The 25,117-nt window shown below is 37.5% G+C and overlaps 1 protein-coding gene across 4 annotated transcripts in view; it reads right to left on the minus strand.

Moving 5' to 3' along the window:
• PDE7A (phosphodiesterase 7A) overlaps positions 1 to 25,117 on the minus strand; it is a 75,195-nt gene that overhangs the window by 19,080 nt on the left and 30,998 nt on the right. For 2 of the 4 annotated variants that reach the window (XM_068671985.1, XM_068671983.1), the window contains exons 2-4: positions 17,588 to 17,648; positions 10,596 to 10,628; positions 10,018 to 10,101 (exon numbers count right to left, since the gene is read on the minus strand). In XM_068671985.1, coding sequence (XP_068528086.1) covers positions 10,018 to 10,101; positions 10,596 to 10,628; positions 17,588 to 17,648 — 178 coding nt within the window. The remainder of the gene's footprint in view (positions 1 to 10,017; positions 10,102 to 10,595; positions 10,629 to 17,587; positions 17,649 to 25,117) is intronic. The other 2 variants (XM_068671984.1, XM_068671986.1) reach the window with 2 other exon arrangements.

Genomic DNA, 25,117 nt, shown 5'->3' on the forward strand with positions numbered 1-25,117 from the left:
AAGTAAAACACATTTTTGACAGCAAAGCACAAAAGCATGATCATTCAGCTGTCTGTCCCTACATTCCACCTGTTTTCACATTTATAAGTCATTTTAGGGGATTTGCAGAAATCTCAATATTTTTTGTCACTATGTGGGTACAGAAAAAATAAATTTTCAAAGGAAATGCAGTTTCCTGCAAAGGTGAACAGTCATTACTCTTCACTTTACAATGCACTAGTAAGATTCAACTTCAACATAATTTTCACCTCTAAATTATCATCAGTTTGTACAGTTCATAAACCACGACCTGTCCATATCATTTTATTCCTCCTCCTTATTTAGTAAAAGAAAAAAAAGTCCAGCCTCCAACCATTTCATGCTTCTGGAAAGCACTGCCCCAGCTGATGTAATTCAAGCAAGCTACAACAAAGCCCATTTCATTCTTTATCTTTCTAGGCAGCACTGCTGTTATTACAGTATTACAGCCTCATGAAATGGTTGGAGGCTGGAAGGGACCTCAGAAGGCCATTTAGTCCAACCCCTCCTCAAGCAGAGCCACCCAGAGCAGGCTGCCCAGGCGGCTTTTGAAGATCTCCAAGGAGGAGACCCCACAACCTCTCTGGTCAACCTGTGCCAGGGCTCGGTCACCCACACAGCGAAGAAGTGCTTCATGTGCATTGTGCCGGTGCCTGGGGCTGCTCCTCCTCAGGTGCAGGACTTGGCATTTCCCTTTGAGCTACTATTCATTCCACACGTATATCCCAAGTTCAGCTGAAGGTACTAACACCTCAACCAAACATCCCATTATTTAGACCTCCAGTGATCAGAATAACTTCCAAATGAGAGGTTTTGAGCCCTTCCAGAATGCCTGGTTCAGGGGGACTACACCAACCCAGCAAGTGAGCTGATCTCCCTAAAATAGTTAGACATTTGATATGGGATTACTGGGGATAGGTGAGTCAGATGTGGAGGTTTGACAGGTAATTAATTTAAAAAGGAGGCTGAAAAAGAAAATAGCTAGCTTTCAAGGAAGAAAATTTCAAGGAAAAAAAAAAAGATTTTTAAAGCTGCAGTAGCACTGAGAGCATCCATACTTGCAGCTCCCTTTTTGTCAGAAAGTATTATTGTAAGGGATAACATAGAAATAAAAATACAAAATAAATCTTTGTGAGTTCTGGCAGACCAGCAAATACAAGCTCATGAGAAGGACTGGTAAAGCCTGAATGGTGTAACAGTGCAACAGAAACTTGGTTTCCCTTTATATATATGATTAACACATAGTTTTATGACTAATGATAGAAGAGGGTAGGCTGACATTCTTTGCTAATTTCAGTGACCCTAGGTAATACAATAAAATAAAAAATAGAGGGCACCATAATGGCTTTACTTTCTTTCCATTTATAACGGAAGAGTGCATTACCTTTGCTCAAGGCATGGCATGAAAACATTTCTCCTCCCAGCCTAAATGTCCTTCATTTCATTTGCTTCGTTTCATGAGCTTTCCGTGTGCTAAATGCCTTTTTGATGTCTTACCCTGAGCATTTGTTCTTAAGAGATAAGGACAGTATAAGGATAAATTAGAATGATAAAATAAATAAGTACATGACATGAAAGCAAAGTCAGGACATTGGAAGTGCTAAGAAGGAAGCTGCAGCAGTCAGATCCAGCTTTGATGCAAGAAACCAGAAGACAAACTGTAAGTCTTTGTGCCTGGTCAACAGCAGCTCTCCTAGGACGTTCTTCCTTTTTCAGTTCATTCCCCACTTCAAGTTAGAATACCATCCGATGTGCTTTTTACTTCTAAACTCATTTATTTATTTATTAGGATAGTCATTCTTGTTTCCAGGCATCTAGAAATGAGATGCTAATAGGACAAAAAATCCGAAATAGTCTAAAATAAAAATAATGGTTTACTAACATCAGTTATTTTAGCAAAACGTTATGAATAGACATCAAAAAATTAAGTTATGCAAGTTGCCTTCGTGCAACAGGTTTCATCTGCATTCTGAGACACTTAGTCTAATCTTTTCCCACTCCCAGTCTTCGAAGTGTATTCTACTTCATGAAAAAAAGAAAGAAAAATTGTCACATTTCACAGGGACTTTACAAATTTTTTTCTCGTGTTAAAATAAAAAGACAAAATAGGGAAAACACAATCAAAGCCACCTTAGATTGATATATTTATTCTCAATATTTGCATCTTTTGTAAAGTAAGGAAAAAGAATGAAAGGAGGAATGACAACTTAGTAGTTTAATTTCTTATTTATAGAAGCCTGAAATCTTAGCAAAACCGATTCGGTTTTCTTTTAATGCAAAGATAAATCCTAGCCTCTGATGGGGTTTTGGTCAAAACAAGGCAATCCAGCTCATGAACTTTACCTCCACATCTTCCCTGCTACAGCCTGAAACATAGATACAAAATTATCTATGATAAAAAATATTGATTTTAACTATTATCAGTAGAGAGTTTAACCAAGGATATCTGATATCTCTGCCATCAACATAAATAAGAATGAGGATGTATAAGATAAGAAGTGAAAGTGTGGATCTTTCTCACGTTTGAATATCAAACAGGAGTTTGAGGTGCACAGGTCCACCAGAGGAGATTCTTTTTCTAAAAAAAAAAAAAATGAACTACAGAGAATCTCTTCTCTCTTCATGGAACATTGCACAATTGGTATAGTAAAGACAACTACACATTTACTTAGCTATTCCTTTCATGATTTTTACATAGCAGATATCACCAGCCTTGAGGTACTAAAGGAAAGTTTCCACTACCTGTAAATACATTGAAAGAAATATTCAATTTCACATGACAACCGCAACTGTATTTCTAAGGCCTTCCAAGATACTAATCGTTTTCTATTTATGAACAATTTACAAGTATTACCTAGCACTTCACACCACTAGAGGGACCCATAAGCATTCTAATTTTGCATCTATTCCCAACAAACCGTTAGGAAGTGCATTGTATTAGATGTATTAGATTGTTTTCTCTGAGTTCTGTTTAGCTCTATACTCAGTTTTTCACTGTCATAGTTTGCATTTTTAGGTACTTCTCAGATATTTGGTATTAGTCATTAATAAAATCTATGATATAACTTGCGACATACAATTTCAGAAGGACTTTATATATAAAGATTACCGGTGTCTAAATTACATTGTTATATTTCCTTAGATCCACTCTTAAGCCCTGTTAGCATCATTGTAAGGCTATAAACCCCCTCTTAAAAGAAAGTCAGGTCAAATTGTTTTAAGGTATCCTACGTATGCATTTGTGTACACATTCAGACTTTTTTTTTTAAGAAAACGATCACTGAAAATTATGCTATGGATTAATGTTTAATGAAAGAAACATGGCTTTGCAATTGTCTTCTGACTGACTGGAAAGAGAAAAAAAGTAGTATTAACTTTCAAGAAGCTCTAACAGATATCCCCCAATGATCAAGTACAACCATTAGGCACCACTATCATGGAAGATAATCCTCTCTCTGAAGGACCTTGCAGAATAAAATACCATCTTAGCAAAGTATAGAAGCCATAGACCATCAGGAGGGAAGCCACAGACTTCAGGATGGAAGAGACTTCTCATAGCTCTTTGGACCAACTCTGCTCAAAGCAAAGTATTTGAGAGAAATGATTCAAAGTACAGGGATTTTACTACCACAGTACAGATTAAACACCAAATCACCAGTGGTACTGTATGCCTTTAAATAACACAGCACCAAAAGTGTACAGAAAACACCACAAAAAGATATCTAAAAGGACTCTATCCATATAATTCTTTTGAATTTTGGCTCCTCAATCTTTGTAAATATCACAGAACAATATAAAATTAAGTTAATTGAGCAATGGAACTCCTGTACTGAACTGAATAACATTTTACAATTACCTGAGAACTAGGGAACAGTACTCTTATAAGACATACACCTTCCCTACCAATATACTGATTCATAACCCTAGCAATCTTGTAGTCACGTACTTTCTTTGACCCGACTCCATCTACAGGGCAAGGCAAACCTGTAGCTCACAGCATTATGTAGTGTAAACCAATAAACTTCATTGAAATAAAATATTCAGCTGAGTATCATCAGAATACACTAATGTTTCTTGGGGGGAAAAAAGTTACACTTAAGCGTCATCAGTGTTGAGATGTTAATGCTCTTGAAGAACAAACAAGAACACATGACAACATAATGGTTCGAGTCTTCTCCCAAAACAAGGATAATATATTCCAGACCGTCACCAGATCTTTTTTTCTAGATGTCTTCCAAGAAAACACCCACTCTTTTGTGTTGTATAATTCTCCAGTTCCATGACAATGGAATGACAGAACTATCAAGTAATTCTTTTTGGCCATTCTTCCCCACACACACAAATGAAATAAGAATTCAAAAAAGAAACACTCTGGTTGACGGAAAAAGGAGAATTCCTTTAAAAGGCTGCATGACTGTAAGTAGAAAAGTCACACTGGAAACAGACAAAAACAAATGAATTCTTGCATTTTTTATGATGGCAAACTTGGCTCCAAGTATAACTTTAAAAATAAGCTACCTGGAAAAATGGACACATTAGAGAGGTTCAGAGGAAGTGAAAAAACTAGGATGTGGCAGTGTCTTCTTCTACGGTCAGACTTACCTCAGCAATAAAACACTGCGCTGTACCTGTGCAAGACTCCAGAGCACACATGCTGTTTTACAGAGACTTGAGAAGAAATTTGCAGATAAAACAACCATCTACAACAGAAAAATATGTGTATCTGTCCTGTATTCTCAACTGAAAGCTTTTACATGGAAATCTTCCTTAACCAAGCTTACAAATATACTTGGATTTCATGTTTAATTTCACTGTTTTCTTTTGACCAAAGCTCTTTTTAGATTTTCCCGTGACTAGGCTTTTGCAGCTTCCCTTGTGTGATTGCATTCTCTGCACTAATTTAAAGTAAAAATCTCTCTCATCAGAATGAGAGAAACTATTTTAGCAATCCAGATTATGAATAATGAGACACTAATTTCAGAACGTGTCCTGCACAGAAAGGCAACTTTCAGAGAAATCTCTTGAGTGTGAGCCTTTCAGTCCTTGGTGCAGGTATTTCCACACAGAAATAAAATACTTAAATCAACCTCTGACCACACAGGAATCTCCTCGCGTGATTTTATTTGTTGGGAAATTTGCCTTTCTTCACAGTAGAAGATTTAAGAATAGCTTTCTTTCCTGTTCAACAAATTCAGCTCAGTAATTCCTCTATTTTCATGAAATAAAAATGAGCATTCGGTTTCTTCTGGGCTGTGCTCATTTTATCTCAGCCTCTAGATGACAGTCAAAAGCATGTTCGGGTACTGTTACGGATTTCCCAAACTCTTTAAGGCAATCGATTTGGACTTGAATTCTTCTTCCTCACTTGACTTCTGGCTTTTCATCTAAGATAAGTCTATTTCACTGTCCAAGGTATATCTTTTTCAATGATTTGTAAATGAGGCAAGTTCAAAGCAACAGGGCAAATGCAGATGCTGACACTTCGTTGATGCTTGCCAGATCTCAAAGTAGCAGATACAATGTTCAGTGAATTTATCCACGTTTATATTTGTCTGAAAGTTGTACACCAAAGATAAAACCTGGCATTTCTTCACGTGTTTGCACTCAGAGAATCAGATTTATACATCGCCAATGCAAGTCACCTGAACTCTTCCATTCCACTGTAAAAGAGGCTCCGAATGCAGCCAGGGAGAAGACATCTATCTATGTCTCAGTGATGTCAGTGAGCTCCAATCACGTTTTCTCTCCAGGATGTATCTCTGTACTGTAAACACCAAGTTGATTCAAAACTGAGTCATTCCTAAATGTTTACAGAAACGTACTGATTAACTCAAAAATCCTTTCTTACCTCTAAGATATTTTAACTCACAGATGTGACATACTCAGTTATCTCTGGAACACCAAGTAGAGCCACGTGTTAGCAACATCACCATCATCTCGTACAAACAATGCTCAGACTACAGTGGCATGAGAGAATTCTGACAGCCTTTTGACAAGATCTTATCTATTTTGGTGCAGATACAAAAGGAAAAGCAAGAATAAAAAAAAGTTTCCTCTCCACAAGACCAAAGCTTTTTGGTTGGTTGTTTTTTTTTATTTTTTTGTTTGTTTGTTGTTAACTGTTTTTTCCAGACTATACCCAACAACCTTTTCCCAAAAAGGAATTTTGTAAGTATTAAATTGTATCTGCATAAGATGCTTCATGGTTTTGTTTGTTATCTTACTTATTCATTTTGGCTTCATTTCCCCACTGTAACATATTGTACACCTCACTGAGCATATTCACTGATTTTTCTCAGGTGAAACTGAGTGATGGGAGCACACAATATATTCTTCTGTTTGTACATGCCAGGGTCTTCACAAAGAAAATATCTACACATATATGCATGCATACATTTTAGCAAATTAAACATTACTGATAACCTCTAAATAACCAGAAAATAAAAACCTAAAACTTTATTGTTGGTTTGCTATTTTTAAAAGGGAACATTCGTATACCATCATTTACCAATTATTCTAGAAAATGTTTTGTTTTGCAGCAGCTTTAATCAATGTAATCTGTTGACATTAAATTGTTCAGAAACAATTCAAAAAGCAACCACTTTAATTGTAAACTACTTGCAAGCCACCAGAGAAGGAGAATGGTCATAACCAACCACTGCAATCACTTTTTCAGTAACTTCCCTGAAAATCAAACAGCACATGACGGTAGTCAGACAGTAAAATGTCAAACTTGTTACCTGAGGAGTGCAATGTAGATTCAGTGCTCTATGTTCAAATCAGTAAAATATTGTTAAAGTATATGCAATTTACTGTGTAACTGTGAAAAATGTATATCCACTGAACAAAAACTACAATTAATTTACTTCTGAGGAAGAAAGTTACATGGCTGTTCTCCCCTCTCCAGAATCCACAGCCTTTAGCTGCTAACTCGCCCATGGTTCCACAGAAACATAATCACCAGATGACAGTAACAGATGAACTACTAATTGACATCCCTGTGATAACTGATTACAAACCAACATGTGGGACACAATACTGACTTTCCCCATGTGGCAGGATGTAGTCTTGTTCAAACAAAAACCTGTTTATTGTGCTGTCCTTTGTGATGAGTTCCCGTGAAGAGCTAGCAAAACATGATTCCTGGAACAGCATAAAGTGCAGAAGAAAAGCTGGCACCCAAAAAACGTAGTTTGACCATCAGTCAAATCTTGCATTCATAATCCGCAGATGTGTCTCCCATACTACAGTCTCTAACAACAACAAAAACATTTTTCCAGCAATCACTTTACAACCGGTTTTCATAGAAAGAAGGTACAGGTAAGAATACTCCTACCCAATTTAGGGAGTTGAATATTCAATATTCAATTACAGAATGCTGGGATGAAGATGCAGACACTGAGCTTATAATCCTTAAGAAGAAATAGAAGTGATCTTGAGATGTTAACAAAGTTTACTTTGGTATTTGGCAATACAAGTTAAAGTTGCAAATGAAAATAGTATTAAAAAGAAAAATGATCGTTTTTTCAACCTCCACCCCCCCAAATTCTGAAAATACAGTCATGCCTTTAAAATTCTGTACTCTTCAAACCTATCAATAACAGTTTGGATTAAGAAACCATTAATAAAACATTGGAAAAACTAGTTGGCAGTTTATTGGCTCGACTTCCTGAAAGACTTGGACATTCTTCACAAAACACCACTGAGAAAAAAAATGAAAACGATGCTTAACAACAAAAGTTAGCTAAGCAAAATATACAATGGCAATAATGCTTCAACACTGTGAATGATAGCCACGGCATGTTATCTGTAAAAGAGGTAAGCAATGATCACCGCAAAATTTTTAGAAACACAATGTAGAGTTAGTCAATAACAGATGAAAGTTACAATGAAACTTCACAAACACCATGAAGGAAACATAGCCAGGCATTACTGATGTTGGGTATGTATCTGTTGTGCAGAGGGGAAAAAAAAAAAAAAAGACAACACTCAGATGCCTTAGCCTGCCTCTGCTGTAGAAGAGACCCATTTTGGGCCAGTTTTTGCTCCAAGCAAAGCAGAACATGTTTTAGCTTGACTGGCTCCTCTCTTATGGTTGACCATTTTTCAGCCCCATAGATGAACAAGGCAAAAATTCTTCTGGAGTTACCAGAGGAAAAAAATAAATAAGGATCCCAAGAATCAAGTCAGGTCAGTTCCCACAACTCCTCTCTATCTGCAGTCAAGTAGCAAGATACTAAAACTCTTTTGCCTAAAAAACTATTAGGGAAATACTGATCAGGACTCAATTAGCATTGCAGGGAGAATTAAAACTTTTTTTTTTAATTCTGTAAATGAACAGATAATTTATTGGTACTGTGGGATACAGGGCTGAATTCCTTACGTGCCCTCATTCACCTTGTTCTTTATAGGAAAGAAACTCTATATGAAGTAGCAGGAGTCTGAAGTCTGCAATCAGCTCTGGAACAGGCCACGATTCTTAAGTGCAAAATAAATCTGACTCTAATATGGCAACTCTGAGAACTGCCACAGCAGCTGACTCCAGAGGAAAGTTACAGCTGAAGAATTTTTGGGCCTCCTAGCAACATTCCTTGCTGTCATCAGACACCGCAGTTGATGTTGCTAAAAGTTGCTGCCTGTGCCTGAACAAGTAGGGGCAAGAAGAAAGGGTGTGAAAATCCTTTTCCTCATCTGCCTGATGCACAATTGTCAGGACGGGAACAGCGTGACGAGTATCATAGAAAATACAGTTAATTTGATGATGGCAATAGTATCACACAAGACTAACATGCTGTTCTTTTAGTATTACTGTTAATATTTTCCTGTATCAGCATGAAATGCCATATATTTATATATATATATGTATATAAAATTCATAAATTGCATGCTATTTTTACAAAGGTGTTTGTTTTGTTTTGTTTTTTTAATTCTCAGCAGAATTATCAGGACTTGAGACAGAATCTCTCTCCTCTTTATTTAAGCATTCAATACATCATACTCTTCAAACTTTGTTTTCTCACCTATTTTGTGAAACTAACTTTTGAATGAAACTAAGGGTTTAAGAGTTTTAGATTTAAGTAGTGACCTACTTTAAAAATGAGCATCTTCAGGTAGATCAGACTATTAATTAGCACAGTTTCTGCCACTCATTTTTTATTAATAAGGTAATTACAACCACACTTGTTACCGTGAAATAGCTTTTCCAAATCTCACCGTTGCACAGCCTATTCAGAATTGTGCAGATACAACGTTGGTATAGATACTTTGTGACGATACATTAATATTATTTGCATCCTTGAAATAACACGTCTTCTGCATTCTGCTGCATATTCATGTGTGGTGGTTACTGCAGCTTTGATATTAAAAGTACTGATATATTTAGTTATAATACGGATGTAGAGAAAAAAAGTAAAATTATTCAAAAATATTCTTATTGTAATACTTCTCTGAGGAAAAAGAAAAAAAGTGTTTCCTAAAACCCATAATTAAAAAAAAAAATAGCCTGCTATTTGCTTATAACACTTTCATCTCTATTTTAGATTTGTCTGCCTGTGAAAAATTTAAGGTCTAGCTACTTGTTTGAGAAAATGCAATATTAACTGACTACGATCAGGTCAAGAACAATGTACTGTAATTCTTTTCAAGCATCATCCTGCACCGAGCCCTTCTGCTGCAGGAAAGTATTCTTCTCAACTGATTGTGTCTTCCAAGTAAGTACTCAGCATACACATCAGTATTTTTAGATAAGTCTTATTTTCCACAGGAATTCAGGTCTAAATTCAATAAATACAAGTTTAAGCTATATTTTTAGAAACAGAAATTTAGTGGTGAAGATTTTCTTATTCAATTTTTGGTAATGAAGTAGCATGAAAGATTTTCTTAAGTAATATAAAAAATGGTCTTGCTAAATAAGCTGCTAACTCTATTTTTAGAGGCTCATTAGTTAAACTTAATGGAAGCCTTTGTTTATTTGTCATTAATCTGCTTTTAAATACTTACAGTGAAAAATACGGAAATCAATGTATGGATGAGAACCTCTTCTCTCTGTTTCAAATCCTGCCCGACTTCTTACTCGCACATCTCCTAGAAACAGGGTCAAGAGTGAAATAAAAGTGTGGAAGAGTGGCAGAGATAAAATGCAAATGAACATAGCCTGGAGGGGTAAAGATTCATGTACTTAATGGAGTAGGGTTATTCAAACAATAGGCCTATTTCAATGCTTTTCGTTTTAAAGGTGAAATTCAAAACAAAGTTTGAAGACTTGTTAAACATGCAATTGCATGCTTTCTCGTCAAAACCTCTCCTGCCTAAGCGTACGTTGCCAGAAGCATGTGACAAGCATTCAGATGAAATTAAGAACAGCTTGCTACACCAGTATGGTAAAAACGCACCTTGATATGACAGGAAACAATAACATTGAAAGTTGATTTGTTCCTCAGTAACACACATAAAACAATAACATTTCATATAGTACAAAAAGATTCAGCTTCTAGAAATGGTAGCTTTTAGCAAATAAGCTAGTTACAGTATGATTTTATTTTACATAATAGAATATTTTCCCACTAGCATTTACTTACTTGCGCTCAGCTGTTTGAATATTACACATGAGCCTATTAAAATACCAAAACTCAGTATTAAAATTTTATAAAACTATTTTGCACTGCAATTAGCTTTAACCTGAATTTTAGCATGCTTGTTGATTTCTACTTAGGCATTTTACCAACTGAAAGCTGATCAGTATTCTTTTGTAAGGTAGATGTATGCATAAGCAGTTCACTTGGATTAAAAGCTTTCACTTTAAAAAACCTTTACCAATTATAAATTTGGGCAAACCAAATGCATTACACCCTGAGACATTAACAAAAAAGTGATATCTAAGATGTGGAAATTTTCTGGTTTCTGATTATGAAAATCCTTTAAGTGTAGTATGCTCCTCTCTTCAAACAATGATTTTCATGTTAATCAAAATTATTTAATGCAAGAAATCAAGATTGATTTTAATATATATATATATATATATATAGAGTGCTATTTAACGTAAAGGTTTTTAATTAGTAGTATTCTAACTGCTTTTCCTTTGCCAACCAGCTAATTTGTAATGTTGAAGACGACAGTGTAAGTCAGAAGATACTAAAGTTTTGGTCAATATCTTTAGGTAATATACTTTCAGCACTTAACCATCTGTCCAGAGATACGTATCTGTAAGCACAGACATATCCAGAGTGACACACTTCACGTGAATGTTATCTTGTGAAGCACGCTGGAAGCACCACAGAAGATAAGTATATCCCAGGCTCCCTCTGTAAAGAGTCTAAAGTTTTCTTATCAGTAAAAACATAATACTTTTTTTTTTTTTTTTTTAACTGAAAACCTTAACAGAGCTGCAAGGTAAAGTAAGTCCATTGCTATCTACAGAAATTTTCAGGATGTGGTCTGAATATTTTCAGACCACTGACAATATATTGAATTAAAAATTTCAAGTATTCATCTCAGCAGCACTGCAAGAGGCTTGCCTTTTTCCAGACAATACAGAGGCAGCAAATTGTAGAACTCTTCTGTTAGGCACAAAGACAGCTGGTGGATTTAAAGAATGAGCGAATAAAAAGGAAAAGAGGAAATTTAGGAAAAGGGGAGGTGAGTACATTAGTAGTTGTATAAGAAAGTATGTTTACACAAAGGAAAATGTAGCCTTCATTATCTATCATGCAAATTTATCTGACAAATCAGTCAGACAGCTGTGTAAATTTTCAGTGCACCAGCTGAACTGAGCAGTTGAGCTTTTTTTTTTTTAACAAAGTATAACTTGTATAAATTATATTTATTTTTCAAAGTATCCTTAACTTTCAAAATTCACCAGCCTTAACATGAATCAGCAAGTAGTTTCAGGCAGTATACAACTGCTCTTGTGAACAACTTACTTGTTCAAAGAGTCAAGGTAAGGAGAAGTTCACCGAAAAATACCTGGAGACTAACATGGAATGCTGCAAACAACAGAACAAGCAGGTTCATCTCACAAACGGTAGCTAGAAAAATTCCCTTTCTTTTTTTTTTTTTTTTAATTATTTTTTGCTGGTGCCTACTCCCAACAGCTATAATAACGGTACCTCTGTTTCTCTTGAAATGCCAACAATGTTGTGGATTTTGAGTAGGACAGCAAGAAAAATGCAGAACTAACTCTGCTGCTTTTATCAGGAGCTATAAAATTGCCTATTTAGAGGAACAGTTAAACAAAGTAGAAGTGGCATATTAAGCACACATGTGGCAAAAAATTGATGGTAATAAGATATGGGTAAAATGAGATTATTTACTTGTATACACATTAATTAAATTCTCAAAGGAAAGCAAAAAATGTCATTAAATAGCTGTTAAGGAAAAATTTGTTCCTTACAAATACAATCTCTTTGGTTGTGGTAGAAAAACGTCATTTTGTTAAGAATCGAGTTCTCAACCACAGTTTCTACAGAATAGACTTGAATTTATTCTGGAATTCTGCAGAATGTTAGCAGTTCTACAGAACTACAATGTATTGCAATAAACCTAAATTAGAAATTCCTATTGGGTCAAAACAAAAGCAGAAGAGCTGTCTTCACTATTGTTGTATAGTACTAGTGCATTTTTCAAGATTTCAGACCAAAAATGTGTTTTGAAAAACTGCTTCAAAGAGAAAAGTAGTATACATCTGTCTGAAATTCCCACACGTATAAAATAAAAAGGAATAACACGTCACTGACTGTGTGTTAGCACATTACGAAATCACGTGCCTAAGCACAATGAGATTAATCTCTACTTCACATATGTTGTTAGTCCCACAACATCCAGAAGTACCTGACCATCATCTTGAAGTCATTGTTCAGTTGATCTGAGCTCTGAAGATCGATCGATGCCAAATGTGCTAACTTTACACGCTGATTTGCTTGGGATATTCTGCATGAGATTTTGTAACCCTATCACTCGGAAATGAACTTAATTTTAAGAAAAATGTGTTCATCATCATAGGTAACTTAAAAAAACACATAACATTTCAGATGACTTTTTACCAGACACTACTGTGCAATTCTTTCAAACAGCAACAGAAGTCAACATCAGAGCTGGTTATTATTGTAGTAGCTGAAAGATAATTAAACTCAATACCTAAAACAAGATAACTTATGAAAAGTTATTTATTTAGGCCTTTTAAAAAAATATCAAAGCGGTTACAAAATCTTTTGAAACCATCAGATCACACTGCTTGTAAGGTAAATTTCCTTGAAGGAGACAAAGTGGTAGCAAGCTGACAGTTCTTAAAGTGTCACTTTAAAAATTTTAACCACTGTGAATTAACTCCTCTGCTTCCTTAGGGAAGGCATCGAAGTCCATCATCTTAATGACAGTGGACTTCCAGGAAGACTTTTTTTCTGTGAGTTTCTGTGAATCCAAAGCATAAAGTAAATAATCTTAATGTTCTTCAGAAGGGAGGAAAAAAAGTATGAAACCTTTCTTTCAAAGTTTAATTTTGCACACTGACCTGACACAATATCTGTTGGCTGAGTGTTCAATCAGAATTTTTTCCAGAATAGTTCTACGTGCCCAGGGTGGGTTGCTTTTCTTAAGACAAAATCCATACAGGGAAAAACTGATTTGAAGGCTCAGTAAATAACAGAAGTAGGAATAAGGTGTAAGAGGGAAATTCACAGGTACAGCTGAAAAGGAATCAGGCCTTTAGCAGAACTTACCTTGAGACAGCTCGTTTAGCTCCTACCCCTCTCTCAGATTCCTGCTTACATTGCAAGGACAGCTCTGACACTCACAAGGCAGCTGAAATGCCATAGTTTACATCCCTGCATGTTAAGGTTACACAGCACGTATTTTGTGCTACCCTAGTCTTCCAGTCTGAACCAGTAACCATGCAGTAGCTGCTCGGGTAGCCGAGGCCTTCTGGAGAAGGGGCAGAAATCTCAGAGATCACGGAGGACAGCTGGGAGCAGAAGCCACCTCACGGTAAACCACCCACACTCAAGTCAAAGCCATGAAGATGTGAAGAGCAGGATTTCCAGAAAGAATTACTAGCTTCAGAGATTCAAGATCCTATTAAATTTGCTGGAGAAACAGATGACAGGTCAGCCGAATATGCTGGAATTAAAGCAAAAGCAATACCACATAGCAACTGCTACCAACGAAGAGCATGCACCTGCATTACACATTTGCTTGCTTCCACGTTTTTCTATTTCAAGTGATCAGGACCCCTAGAACAGAGACACAGCTCCAGGTTTAGGGGAGAGGTGCATGCTCCCTGACACAAGCAGTCAGTGCCCCAACCTTTCCAGCCCATGCACAGTAGCAAAACTTTCAGGCAGTACAAAACAACTACAAAAAAAAAAAGAAAAAGAAAAAGAAAATAGAAAAGTAAAGAAGAGAAAAATCAGTAAAGTACCAAGATTACACGGAAGCACTTTTAAGTACTGAGAATTCCTCATAGTTGCTGAGAGAAGTAGCTGACTGAGGGGATGCAGATATATTAGCCTGTCCGCCCAAGGTTTTAAAAAGAAAAATTCTACAATGCTGCATCTGTATCTAATTTTTAAAATAGAAAATCTGCCACTCGGGAGTGGCTTAGTGTATATTTTGGGAAGGGGGTATGACAGCTGAGTCATTAGAGTCAACGCTGTTTGTTTATATTGACACTGGATGAAGACAGTTAAATTAGCTGCTTGTGTCGTGTGCCCCTAAAATTTCATCTTCAAAGTGATGAACCTGGAAACGCTGCCCTACCACAGGAGTTTCCACCTACTTGCTGCAAGTGAATATCCACCGGGTTCCCACTTGAACAGCCCGAAGACATTAAAGGAAGCAACTCTACAGCCAGCTCAACAAAACAGATGCAGAGGGAGGTGTCCTAGATACCCTCGGGTTTATATTTTTGGTCTGCTAAAATATACAGTTTACTGAGGTACAGTCTATTAGTAGACATAGTCTGTTTGGAATAGCAACCAATGAAGTAAAAAGGCAATACCTCCCATGACTTTGCAACTTCCCTTTAAGCTACAGCTAAAGGATTTCTTACAGCTTACTCTGCTGAAGTTTAAAAAAAAAAGAAATCACACAGTTCTGTATGAGAAATGTAACACTTCGTTTGTCACAAATATTCTAGTTAAATATATTCATTCTTCAATCCCCTCTGACATGAATGTTTCTACATACTGATGAATCCAACTGTTCAGCTTTCAGGCTGGTCTTTTGTACAACCCGTTTATGAATACAACAATAACCAATCCGTAAATAGTTGCTATCTTGTACGGTATGGTGCATTTAACATTTGGGAAAACAAAAAGTGATCACTAACAAGGGAGAAAACAATAAAAAATTAACATACTGATTCAAATATCCAGTGAGCAATTGTGTTTGTTTGTTGACATCCTCTAGCAGAAGTTAGAAGAGGTCTGTCCTTTGACAGACTTACTAGTTCAGAAGAGCTAGCGTACAGCATTATCAAACAGTAATGCCTGCAAAAGATAATGCTGTTCGTAACAAGCACCAATCACATAATCTAATAAATTAACTCAAATTGTTAAGTGGAATTCAATTTACTCAACACATTTACACACACATTCTGAAGATATTCCATGCCTGCCTGCTGGAACGAGCAGTGAAGAAAGATTTCAAAACCATTACATTTTCCCCTCAGGTCAGCTATATATACACACCAGGAACCACAGAAAATCAGGCTTTGCTTTCTTCTAGATTCACTTGATCATTACATAAAACTCTTCTGCTGAAATCATGGGCCTAACTCCTAGATGCACAGTTAATTTAAACTTCCAGAACAGCTGAAGATAACTCTTGATTTCTGAAGAAAACAATTTTTATTACAAGCTGGTCTTCTACCACTAGCAGATCAGTATCAAAAAGATAAAAAACAGACATATGCTTACAGTACTTTTAATTAAAACCTATCAGTGCATTTGTAAACAAAATGAATGCCTATTTCCCCTGTTAGGGGAATTAAATGTATTCAATTTGTAAGATTTTTCAGCAGAAAATTTTGTATTTTCTAATTATAGCAAAATAAATTTAGTTTAGAACTATGAATCACAGAACCAAGGAAACAAACTACCTCAGGCCTGAATTCACTGTCTTATTCTTATGACTAGAGCAGAAGAAAATCAGATTTCGAAAAATGTTAGTGTTCATCTTGCGAGGATGATTGAAAATAAGTGATTTTAACTTTTTTAAATGAAATAAACCTGCTTCTTCCTTCTCCCCACCCCCCAAAAGAAAAAGTTAGCACCTTTTTCAATTAGCATTTAGAAAGCAGCATCTTCTGTCCTCCTACTTCTCTTAACAAATCTCCATACACATTCTCCTATCAAAAATTCTTTACTAGACAGCCAGTGCTATACTATTAACTTGACAAGCTTGAAAGAAAACAAGGAACAAAACTGAAAAATAAAAATGTAAGATGCTAAGTCAAAGTTCTATTTATATCTATGCACACATACACATGCATTTGCCTACACATGTAGGCTATGACTACAAATTCAGATATCTATGTACACATGTGTACATACATATACAGCTTGTGACTAAATTCATAGAGAATGCAGTCACGAATTTTTGAGGACTGGAATATGCACAAATTGCAACTGAATTGAAAAGATTCCGGGTGTAAAAATACATGTTCTGGCTGATCTAGCTGAAGCAGGTTGAGAATTTATAATCACTAGCTGCTTATGTTTGTCGGGCTGTGCAAGACAGCATGTAAGCATTCGTAGTCCATTTCAACACAAAATCACAGCTGAAGTTGGCTTAAATTAAGCAGTGTAATTTTGCAGCGAAACAGACTTAGGAGCGTATACAGAGTCCATCATGCCATCTGCAAGAGCTTTGCATCTTTCTCCTCTCAACCACTGACCTCAGGTCCATCCTCTGTGCACTCAGTTTCATGGAGGGTGTCCCCTGGTGCTTGCTGCTCCCAGTACTGCCCTTTCTCTTTGATTTGGCTTTACCCTTTATCTAGTTGCTACCCTGGAAACGTTCTTCAGAAAGCTGACTAAGCCACTAGTCCTGTCACACATCCTTTCCCTTGAAGTCATCTTCTAGAACTAATAAGAGAAATATTGTTTAAAACTGTATCATTATTTCAAGAACACCTTGAACATTTCACTGCCTCAGCACTGAATTTTTTTTCAAGTGTGTGGTAATCCTCACGCACAAATATTCTCTAAGCTACAGTTTTAATCAGAAGGATACCACGCTGAGGTGATAAATTCCATCACAGAAATGAAGATCCGTCACAGAAATAAGTGAGAGTCATTTGGAAGACTAAACTTCTACCAAATGCATTAAATTAATTAAAAGAACCGTAACTGAGTTTTCTTTAAATACAGGAGTAAGGCATCTGACACAATGGTTAATTCAAAAATAAAAAATGCCAAACAACAAAAAAAAAAAAAAAACAAGCACAAAAATGCTTTGCTAGAGAATGTAACCAGAATATTTTCCAGAAGAAAAGTTCAAGAGTACTATACTCAAATTTATCTATAAAGTGATTATAACTGTAAGGACTTTGCGATACAGAAAGTGGTGTGCTTACCTAGCATACGAATGTACAACGCAGTCTGATCAGAGCTGTCATAGGAAATTGCTCCACGTCTCTGAAAAAAAAAAAAGAGGTATTTCATGCATGTTACAACTGTGTTTTTTTAATTGAAACAAAGTATTGATTGTCCATTTCCAATTTACTCCTCAAAATTAATCTTCAAAATCTGTACATGCATCCTTCAAATATATGTGCTGATATTGTTTTTGGAGGAGACAAAGGAAGAACAAGAATTCATGACGAAACTACGAAAAACAGAACCAAAGTGTGGAAGAAAAATATCCTTCTACATTTCTTTCCAGATGCTTCTCAAACATTTCCTACAATAAATAAGGCACATAACAAGATTAAACAGACCCCAAAATGTGTTCCTTATTGCCTTCTATGGTGTAATACCTGAAACAAATACTTGCGGTTCATCGCTTATTTACCCACCCATGGGTTATTTCCCTGCTTAAAGCTAAAAGAAGTTTTAAAAGATGTAAAAAGTTGCATGACACCATCGCTACATCTGAGGAACTGAATGTATTTTCTGCAAGGGCAGGATGTGGCTGGCACGTGCTACCTTCCTTCCACCCAGTACTTTCTGCAGGCAAATCCAGGTACTGGTGAAGCAGGATGCAACCCATAAAGGCTGAAGAAAGGTCTTACAAGAGCCATCAAGCTATCTGCGCAGGACACAGACTCCCAAACAGGATGTATTTCTTACCTACACAAAGCCGCCTTTATAGCCCCGCACACATCCAGCTGATGCGATAACAGTTATAATTCAGGAAGTTATAATTCCTGAAAATGTGGTAAACTAGTCCTGCAACAGCTAAAAACGGGGGAAAATGTTCCTGTAGTTACACAACACTGACTTTTTCTTGTCCAACACGTTTATATTGAGAACACAGAAGTCCTGTGTGCCTAAAAGGTTTATCCTACCCCTTCAAGAACCCCAGGTAAAAGCCAGCCTGGAGGTGAGTGCAGTAACTGAATGCACTCAAAGAAAGACTAGAGATCAATAACCTCTATCAGTATGATTTGTATAATTGATGTGTTAAGACCCCCAAAACCCAGAAAGTACATAGTAGTTTTAGTATTTTTCATGTTAAAAGGACAGGAAAAAAAAAAAAGCGACAACAAAAACAGACAAAACCTTATACTTGTCAAAAAAGTTGTTGTGTTTTTTGGTTTTTTTTTTTTTTTCCCCCCAAAGGTTAAACTTAATGTTTAATTACAGAAATGACCAAAGACCTAACTCCAACTCAGGTCCGATTATATTAGCTGTTGTAAAGACTACAAAGAATTCCCTATACCGCGCTTTTATACTGTCTTAGCTTTTGTTCGGTACTTCCTTGGAAGACCATAAACGATGCAAATAATCCTTCCTTTGAAATATGTTTGTACAGCATTTCACACAGTGGCGTGCCTGTTCTGATGGGGAAGCTAGCAATCCGCCCCATCAGTGGGAAAATGATGCTGATTTCCCACTAACACGTTCAAGTTTCCTCCTGTAACCTGCCTTAGAAATTCAGCAAATCTCAGCCGAATGTATCTGTAGCAGCCTGGAACATTTCGTGTCATTGACGAGGCACAAGCAGGGAGGTAATTTAGTGCTAACTTGCAATTTGCACCTCTCTATCACAGATTAGTGGACGTGTCCAGTACAGCTCTGTAATCTAATGCTGGAGGAAACTCAGCACACGTGCAGCTAGGAGAACCAAAACCAAGGGAAGTATATAGTCTCTGAGAAGAAAAACAATATACACAAATCGACCAAAATAGAAATCCCTTTGATGCACCAATTTTAAAACATTATTTGCTCGCTAACAATCTAAAATCATACTGGCTGGCTAAAATAGCACATCCATGTATGAGATCAAACACATGGACACGTTTTTAAAAACATTACCCACTTGCTTACACGAACAAGTGATTTAGTTCTGCAAGGACCGTAAGAGATCTCACAGGAATCCTCAAGCAATCAAACCCTTTCAACCTTTTGTGAGGTTTTGTAAACCTCACAAATAAGACTTACAGATGTAGTATAACAACCCCACCTATTGCTGCTAAAAGGGTAGAGGTCCTACAGATATTCCACTCACTGAAATATGTTAAATGTAATAGATAAAAGGAAAAAAATAGATAAAAATAATAGATAAGTAAGATAAGAATAGATAAAAATAGGTAAGTTAGATGAAAGTTTTATCAGCAAGTTCCACCACGAGGAAGGCAGAGGATGGGTGCTGAGTGGTTGGACATGAGAGCAGAGAACAAGTGAGGCACGGAGCACTGCAAATGCTGTGATGTGCAGCCAGAGGCCACGCAGGGAACCAACAGTGCCAGGGTTTCAGCAGCCTGCGAGAGGTAGGTAAGTGTAACAACACTGTGCTCATCCAGCCACGGACTGCACTGGTGTCTGCTCACGCCCTGCAGAGCCAACAAACTGTACCAGCCAGCATCCTGCAGGCTGGGGTGCATCACCCAGCTCATCACTCCAAACTCTGGGTGTATTTATTAAACTCTACTACCCCCTACACTGCTCTAGAAAAATGCGGCATCCTGCAAAAGCAAAAAAGTAGAGTCATTTAATCTACCCTGACTGCGGTTCCTTAAGGTATGCTGTCCAGGTTCCACTTTTAAACCCATCCAAATCCAGCAAACAGAAGGAGCATCAGCTCCCACCAAGAACCATTGTTTGCAGCAAGTTTGTTAAGCAGAAGGAAAAATAAATCCTGAAAAAAAACAAAGTTTCTGTAACTTTGAAGCAAGTAACAGCTCAAAAAATTTAATCACTGAGATTCTACCCCTGGTGACCACCAGAAATGAATCCCCTCTCACCACTAATTGAGGGCCCATTCTCTGTAGCCTACATCAGGACTACACTCACAATATAAATTTGCTGTGCTAGCAGGGTGAAAATAACTAGCATAAACTGTATCAACCTACAGAAACCATGGCTAACGACTTCAAGGACTCACTTCCAATACTTCAAAATACCAGACCAGCACTTGAAGCTGGACTGGATGGGTGTGAAAAGCAGTCAAGACCAAGACCTTGGTCCTTCTGACCAAGTCAGTCTAATTCTTAACTACCGTGTTTATAGAAAAATCTGCCAAATCCAAACTGATGTCAAATTATTCTACCCAAATTACCTTTTTTTGTCGTACTCTCTAGTCATTAGTACGAGTCTGAACTGGGTGGGCTCTTCTGCTTCAGCAATAAAGATAGATGACAAAAAGACAACTGGGAAGTTGGAGGAACATTTACGCTGGATTTCCACTTTGCAAACCTCATCTTAAATTTCAGTTTCATATTAGGGTGCCATTTCATCTTCCAAAGAACAACACGGGAAGAAAAACTTGCATTTCTCAAATCTTTATGGAAAGAGAATGGAAGAAGTTCAAACTCAAGCAGAAGATCCACTAGTGCAAGAATGGCAATGATAAAAGGGCTCCAGAAAAGTGGGCGAAAGGAATATCTATTGAAAGATAGATGCAAGCCAGATCTTTCTGAAAATCTTTTCACAAGACTATGGTAAACTATTAAAGGTCACGCTGTGGGAATGGCATGCAAAACTAGCGCGTAAATACTGCTTCATCAGAGGGAAGCCACTTCATTGATGCTGGGTGGCACAGCATAAGCATGTAACAATTGGAAGCAGAGGACCTGCTCTGTTCAAGCCAGATGGAAAAGTTTCCATCGATAGATCAGTTTTATCAAAATGATTTCCTCATCCAGTTCAGAGCAGAGCACCAGAATTATTCCTAGGTACTTCGGTACTTCGATATTTTTTTTACCTACTTGGCCCAACAACCAGAGAGACTGTTCTCAGCCAGAGAAGTTGAGGACAAGTTTGTAGAAGTTACTGTATTATGGCAACTGCAATTTGCTGGTTATGCTGCTGCAAATATACACCCTTGGAAACAATTTAAGACTCTAAGCCTGTTATTCACCTCGAAGTGCCTAGAATGACAAATTAATTAGACCGGATTTCTCCAACTATTACTGGATTTCAAAAGCGAGACTGTCATTTAACATAATTCCTACAATGATTTCAGTAATTAAAATTCCAGTGTTCCACAAGATACCGCCGAGCTTCTACAAGGGCAGGTGCTGGGAAGTGCTCCTTTAGAGCACTTACACTGCTGTTAGACAGAGGCAGGCCACTGCAAGGCGGCCCCACTGCTACTTTCCAAATCAGTCACTGAAGTCCAAAACAATCCTTTTGAAAGTTTATCAAACCAGCAATAAGAAAATGGATTTAATTTCAGGAAGGTGATGCTAACAGCAGTAAGAATAACTTTAGGTATGTATATAGCAAATATCTGAAGGGGGCTACTTTCATATTTTCTTCCATATAAAGCTTTTCATATAATCGTCACCCTGAGATGAAAATGGTCATTGGCAAACTTAGCTACTGTCTGAATGAGTGTAGTTACCAGCTTCAGTGATACAACCATCTAACACCTATCTTTCCTGTATTTTGTCTCACACACCTTAGAAGTATAGCATGTGGCATCATAAGACTTCCCTGAAGTTTTGTTAGCTTAAAAACTTGAAGTTTTAAGAAAAACCAACATAACGAAAGCTTCAAAATTGATCAGAAAAAGCATAGTCAGAAAAAAAGCATATAACTGACTGAAGTGGAGACAGAAAGCCTGTAGGAACTAATTCAGGATGCCAGAAGGACACAAAAGCAAAGTGGGATGACTGGATGATCACAACAAATTATATATACACATTTGAAAGAAATAACCATTCATGTAATTAAGAACACAGCCATGCTACATCAGCTACCTGGAACTCCTGTTTTTCTCTCTTTAAGAGAATCTTTGACCAAACTGAACAAGGACAATATCCCTAAGCAGACTGTGTCAAATTTCAAAGAACCAACAAACCAAGAGCACATAGTGTAGATGACACACTGACTATAACACCAGTTGGTAAAACTTCGGAAATTATCATCTGCCTTCAGACACAACTGAACATTTATTAGTGTATTCTGGTCTTTTTCTTGATGTGACAAAAGTTATCACAATTGCTAGTACCTAATCTTGACCACTTGTGCTTTTAGTAAATTGAGAACTGTGCTGCTGGTAGTGACTGATGATTTGGGGCACAGAAATCTGGCAAAGCTCATTTTTACACCAAGTTCAAATTCACATTTGTTCAGACACCCCTCTAGTTTGTACAAAAACGTTAACATTGCGTGTTAATAAAAATATAAAACTGTATATAAATGCAGGAACTCTTCACAATCTGAAACTTCAGTGCTCCTCTCCTTTTGGGATTAACCCCCAGCTAGGCAGCAAGCTCTGCTGAGAAGAGCCTGGTCTGTCCAGGCACCAACTCCACCCCAGTTTACTGCCATCAATGCAGATACTCGTGTCCTTTACAACAAAGGAGTAGGCACTCCCAACCTCCTCTTACGTTTGCATGCGTTTTTCTCAAACACAGGCATCAACCAGGGGAAGGCTACCAAGCAAGAGAAGTAGCTGGTATTTCACCTCAGCAAACAGAACTGGTATTTCCACTCCCCGAGTCAAATCAACAATACAACAATTGTCAAATCAACAATACAAAAGGATATCCTGTCCAGGAAGCGAAACACTCGAATTTGTATTATTCTCACTCTGTTTAACATTCTTTCTCCTTATTTTCACAAAGCCTTTCAAGTGCTGTAAAATTGAAGATCTGCTAGGAAAGGCAGCCGACAAAACCCTGCCCTTCAGAAGCCATTTGAGGTCGCTTCTCCCCGTCCCCTAACCAGCACCGCACCGCTACAAACTCTTCCCACTTCAAGCAAGGAAGCGAGAGCTACAAAAGCATGTACCAACACTTAAGAAACACAATCTCAGGTGAAGAATGATGTATTTCCAAAATAGTCTTTAAACAGGAAATAAAAAAAAAAAAAATCAGCTCTTGTGGAGGTCTTAGTGACTCGTTTTCTCTCGGGCTCCCCATAAAACCGAAGTGGAACAATAAAACGACCTACCTTAGGAGTAATCCATCTGATAAGGATCAGAGTTAAAGAGTTAAAGATCGGGGCAATTCCCACTGGATCACCCAAGAGACCTGCAGCATAATCCCCTCCTGATCCCCAACAGTGCTAAGAGCCCTTGGAGCATTAAGAGGTCAGCAAATAAGAGGGAGCAGCTGCAGGAACCACAGTGCCCCCCAGACCCCACAACACACCCCACAAGAGGGGCACTGCCTGAAGCGGATGGCAGGACAGCCTCAGGACACTCCAAATGGCAAGCACTGATCATCTCCCTACAACTGCGAAAAGGAGACAAAGAAACACAATGTTTGTGCACGTATTTCAGTGCTGCAAAGCTTGGGTGAAGCTGGAAGCACCCAAGCTCACCCCAGACACCGTCTCGCCCTTGCATTTTATGACGAGGCTGATTCCCACAGGTTTCCCTGCAGCTGACATTCATGAGCCCCTTTTTATCTCCATCACCTGGGAACTACTATGAACTGAACTTCAAAACTTACTTCAAGGTTGCTTTTATGGCAAGTTACTATAAATAATGTTAACGAAAGACAGTTAATGCAGTGAATCCACACAGGCATTAAAACCAATCTCGGTTCCCTAATCTCTTCCTACATCCATTAAATACCAAGTCATCCTTTATGGTACCTTTACCTCTATACATGCTCAGGCCCGAACTAACACATTTCTGCCATTTATTGCCCAAACACTTGGACTCGTCTCCAATTTGCCCCCCACCCTGCCACGTCCCAGGGCTGGAGCAGACTGATTTCCTCTGAGAGCACTGATCACACAGCCAGGCAGTTTATGTCTTCGGAGCAGCTTTGACAAAAACATTTAATAAATACAAAGAAATCTCCAATGGGGGTTGGAACAAATGATTTCACAGAACAGAGTGCAGGATACCAAGGAGTTAAAAACAATAAAATTGAATAACAAAGAAGAAAATAAGAAGATAGTGCATTTCCCTAGAATTATTTTTGTTGTAAAAAGACCACATCATCATAAATTCAAGTAGAAGCCCAAACCACAAAGTCAGCAGAGAGCTACCAAAGGAATAGCTTCAGCACTGAGAAACTTTCCTCTCATTCACAAGAAATGTGGAGGCATGCCCCAGTGGACAGGTACTGAATGAAAAAAGATGAAGACTCAATGGAGATGGAGTTCTGCTGTTAGGAATCATGTTATAAAAGATTTGTGCTGGCTTTTAGACTACAATCACAATCTCAGCACCAGCTGAAGGTAGCTACAGCACCATTATATCTGCTCCCTCCTCTCCCACTATCTCTGAATACCTGTCAATTCAAAACCATAGCCGTAGGCACGAGCTCTCCACATGCACCCTTTGGTGCCTCACTGAATAAATACTAAACTATAAACCATCATGCATGTAGATTTAAAAGCATTACCATCTTCAAAGACTTGATCAAGTTTAAGATACTCCAACAACTAGTAATCACCAGTCTATTTTTATTTATTTAAAGTAACATCAAAAAAAATAGAATCAATGAATGGCATTAGGCTGTACCTGCATTAGCGAT

This window comes from Anas acuta, chromosome 2, assembly GCF_963932015.1.
Source record: "Anas acuta chromosome 2, bAnaAcu1.1, whole genome shotgun sequence".
In the NCBI taxonomy this organism is placed as follows: Eukaryota; Metazoa; Chordata; class Aves; order Anseriformes; family Anatidae; genus Anas; species Anas acuta.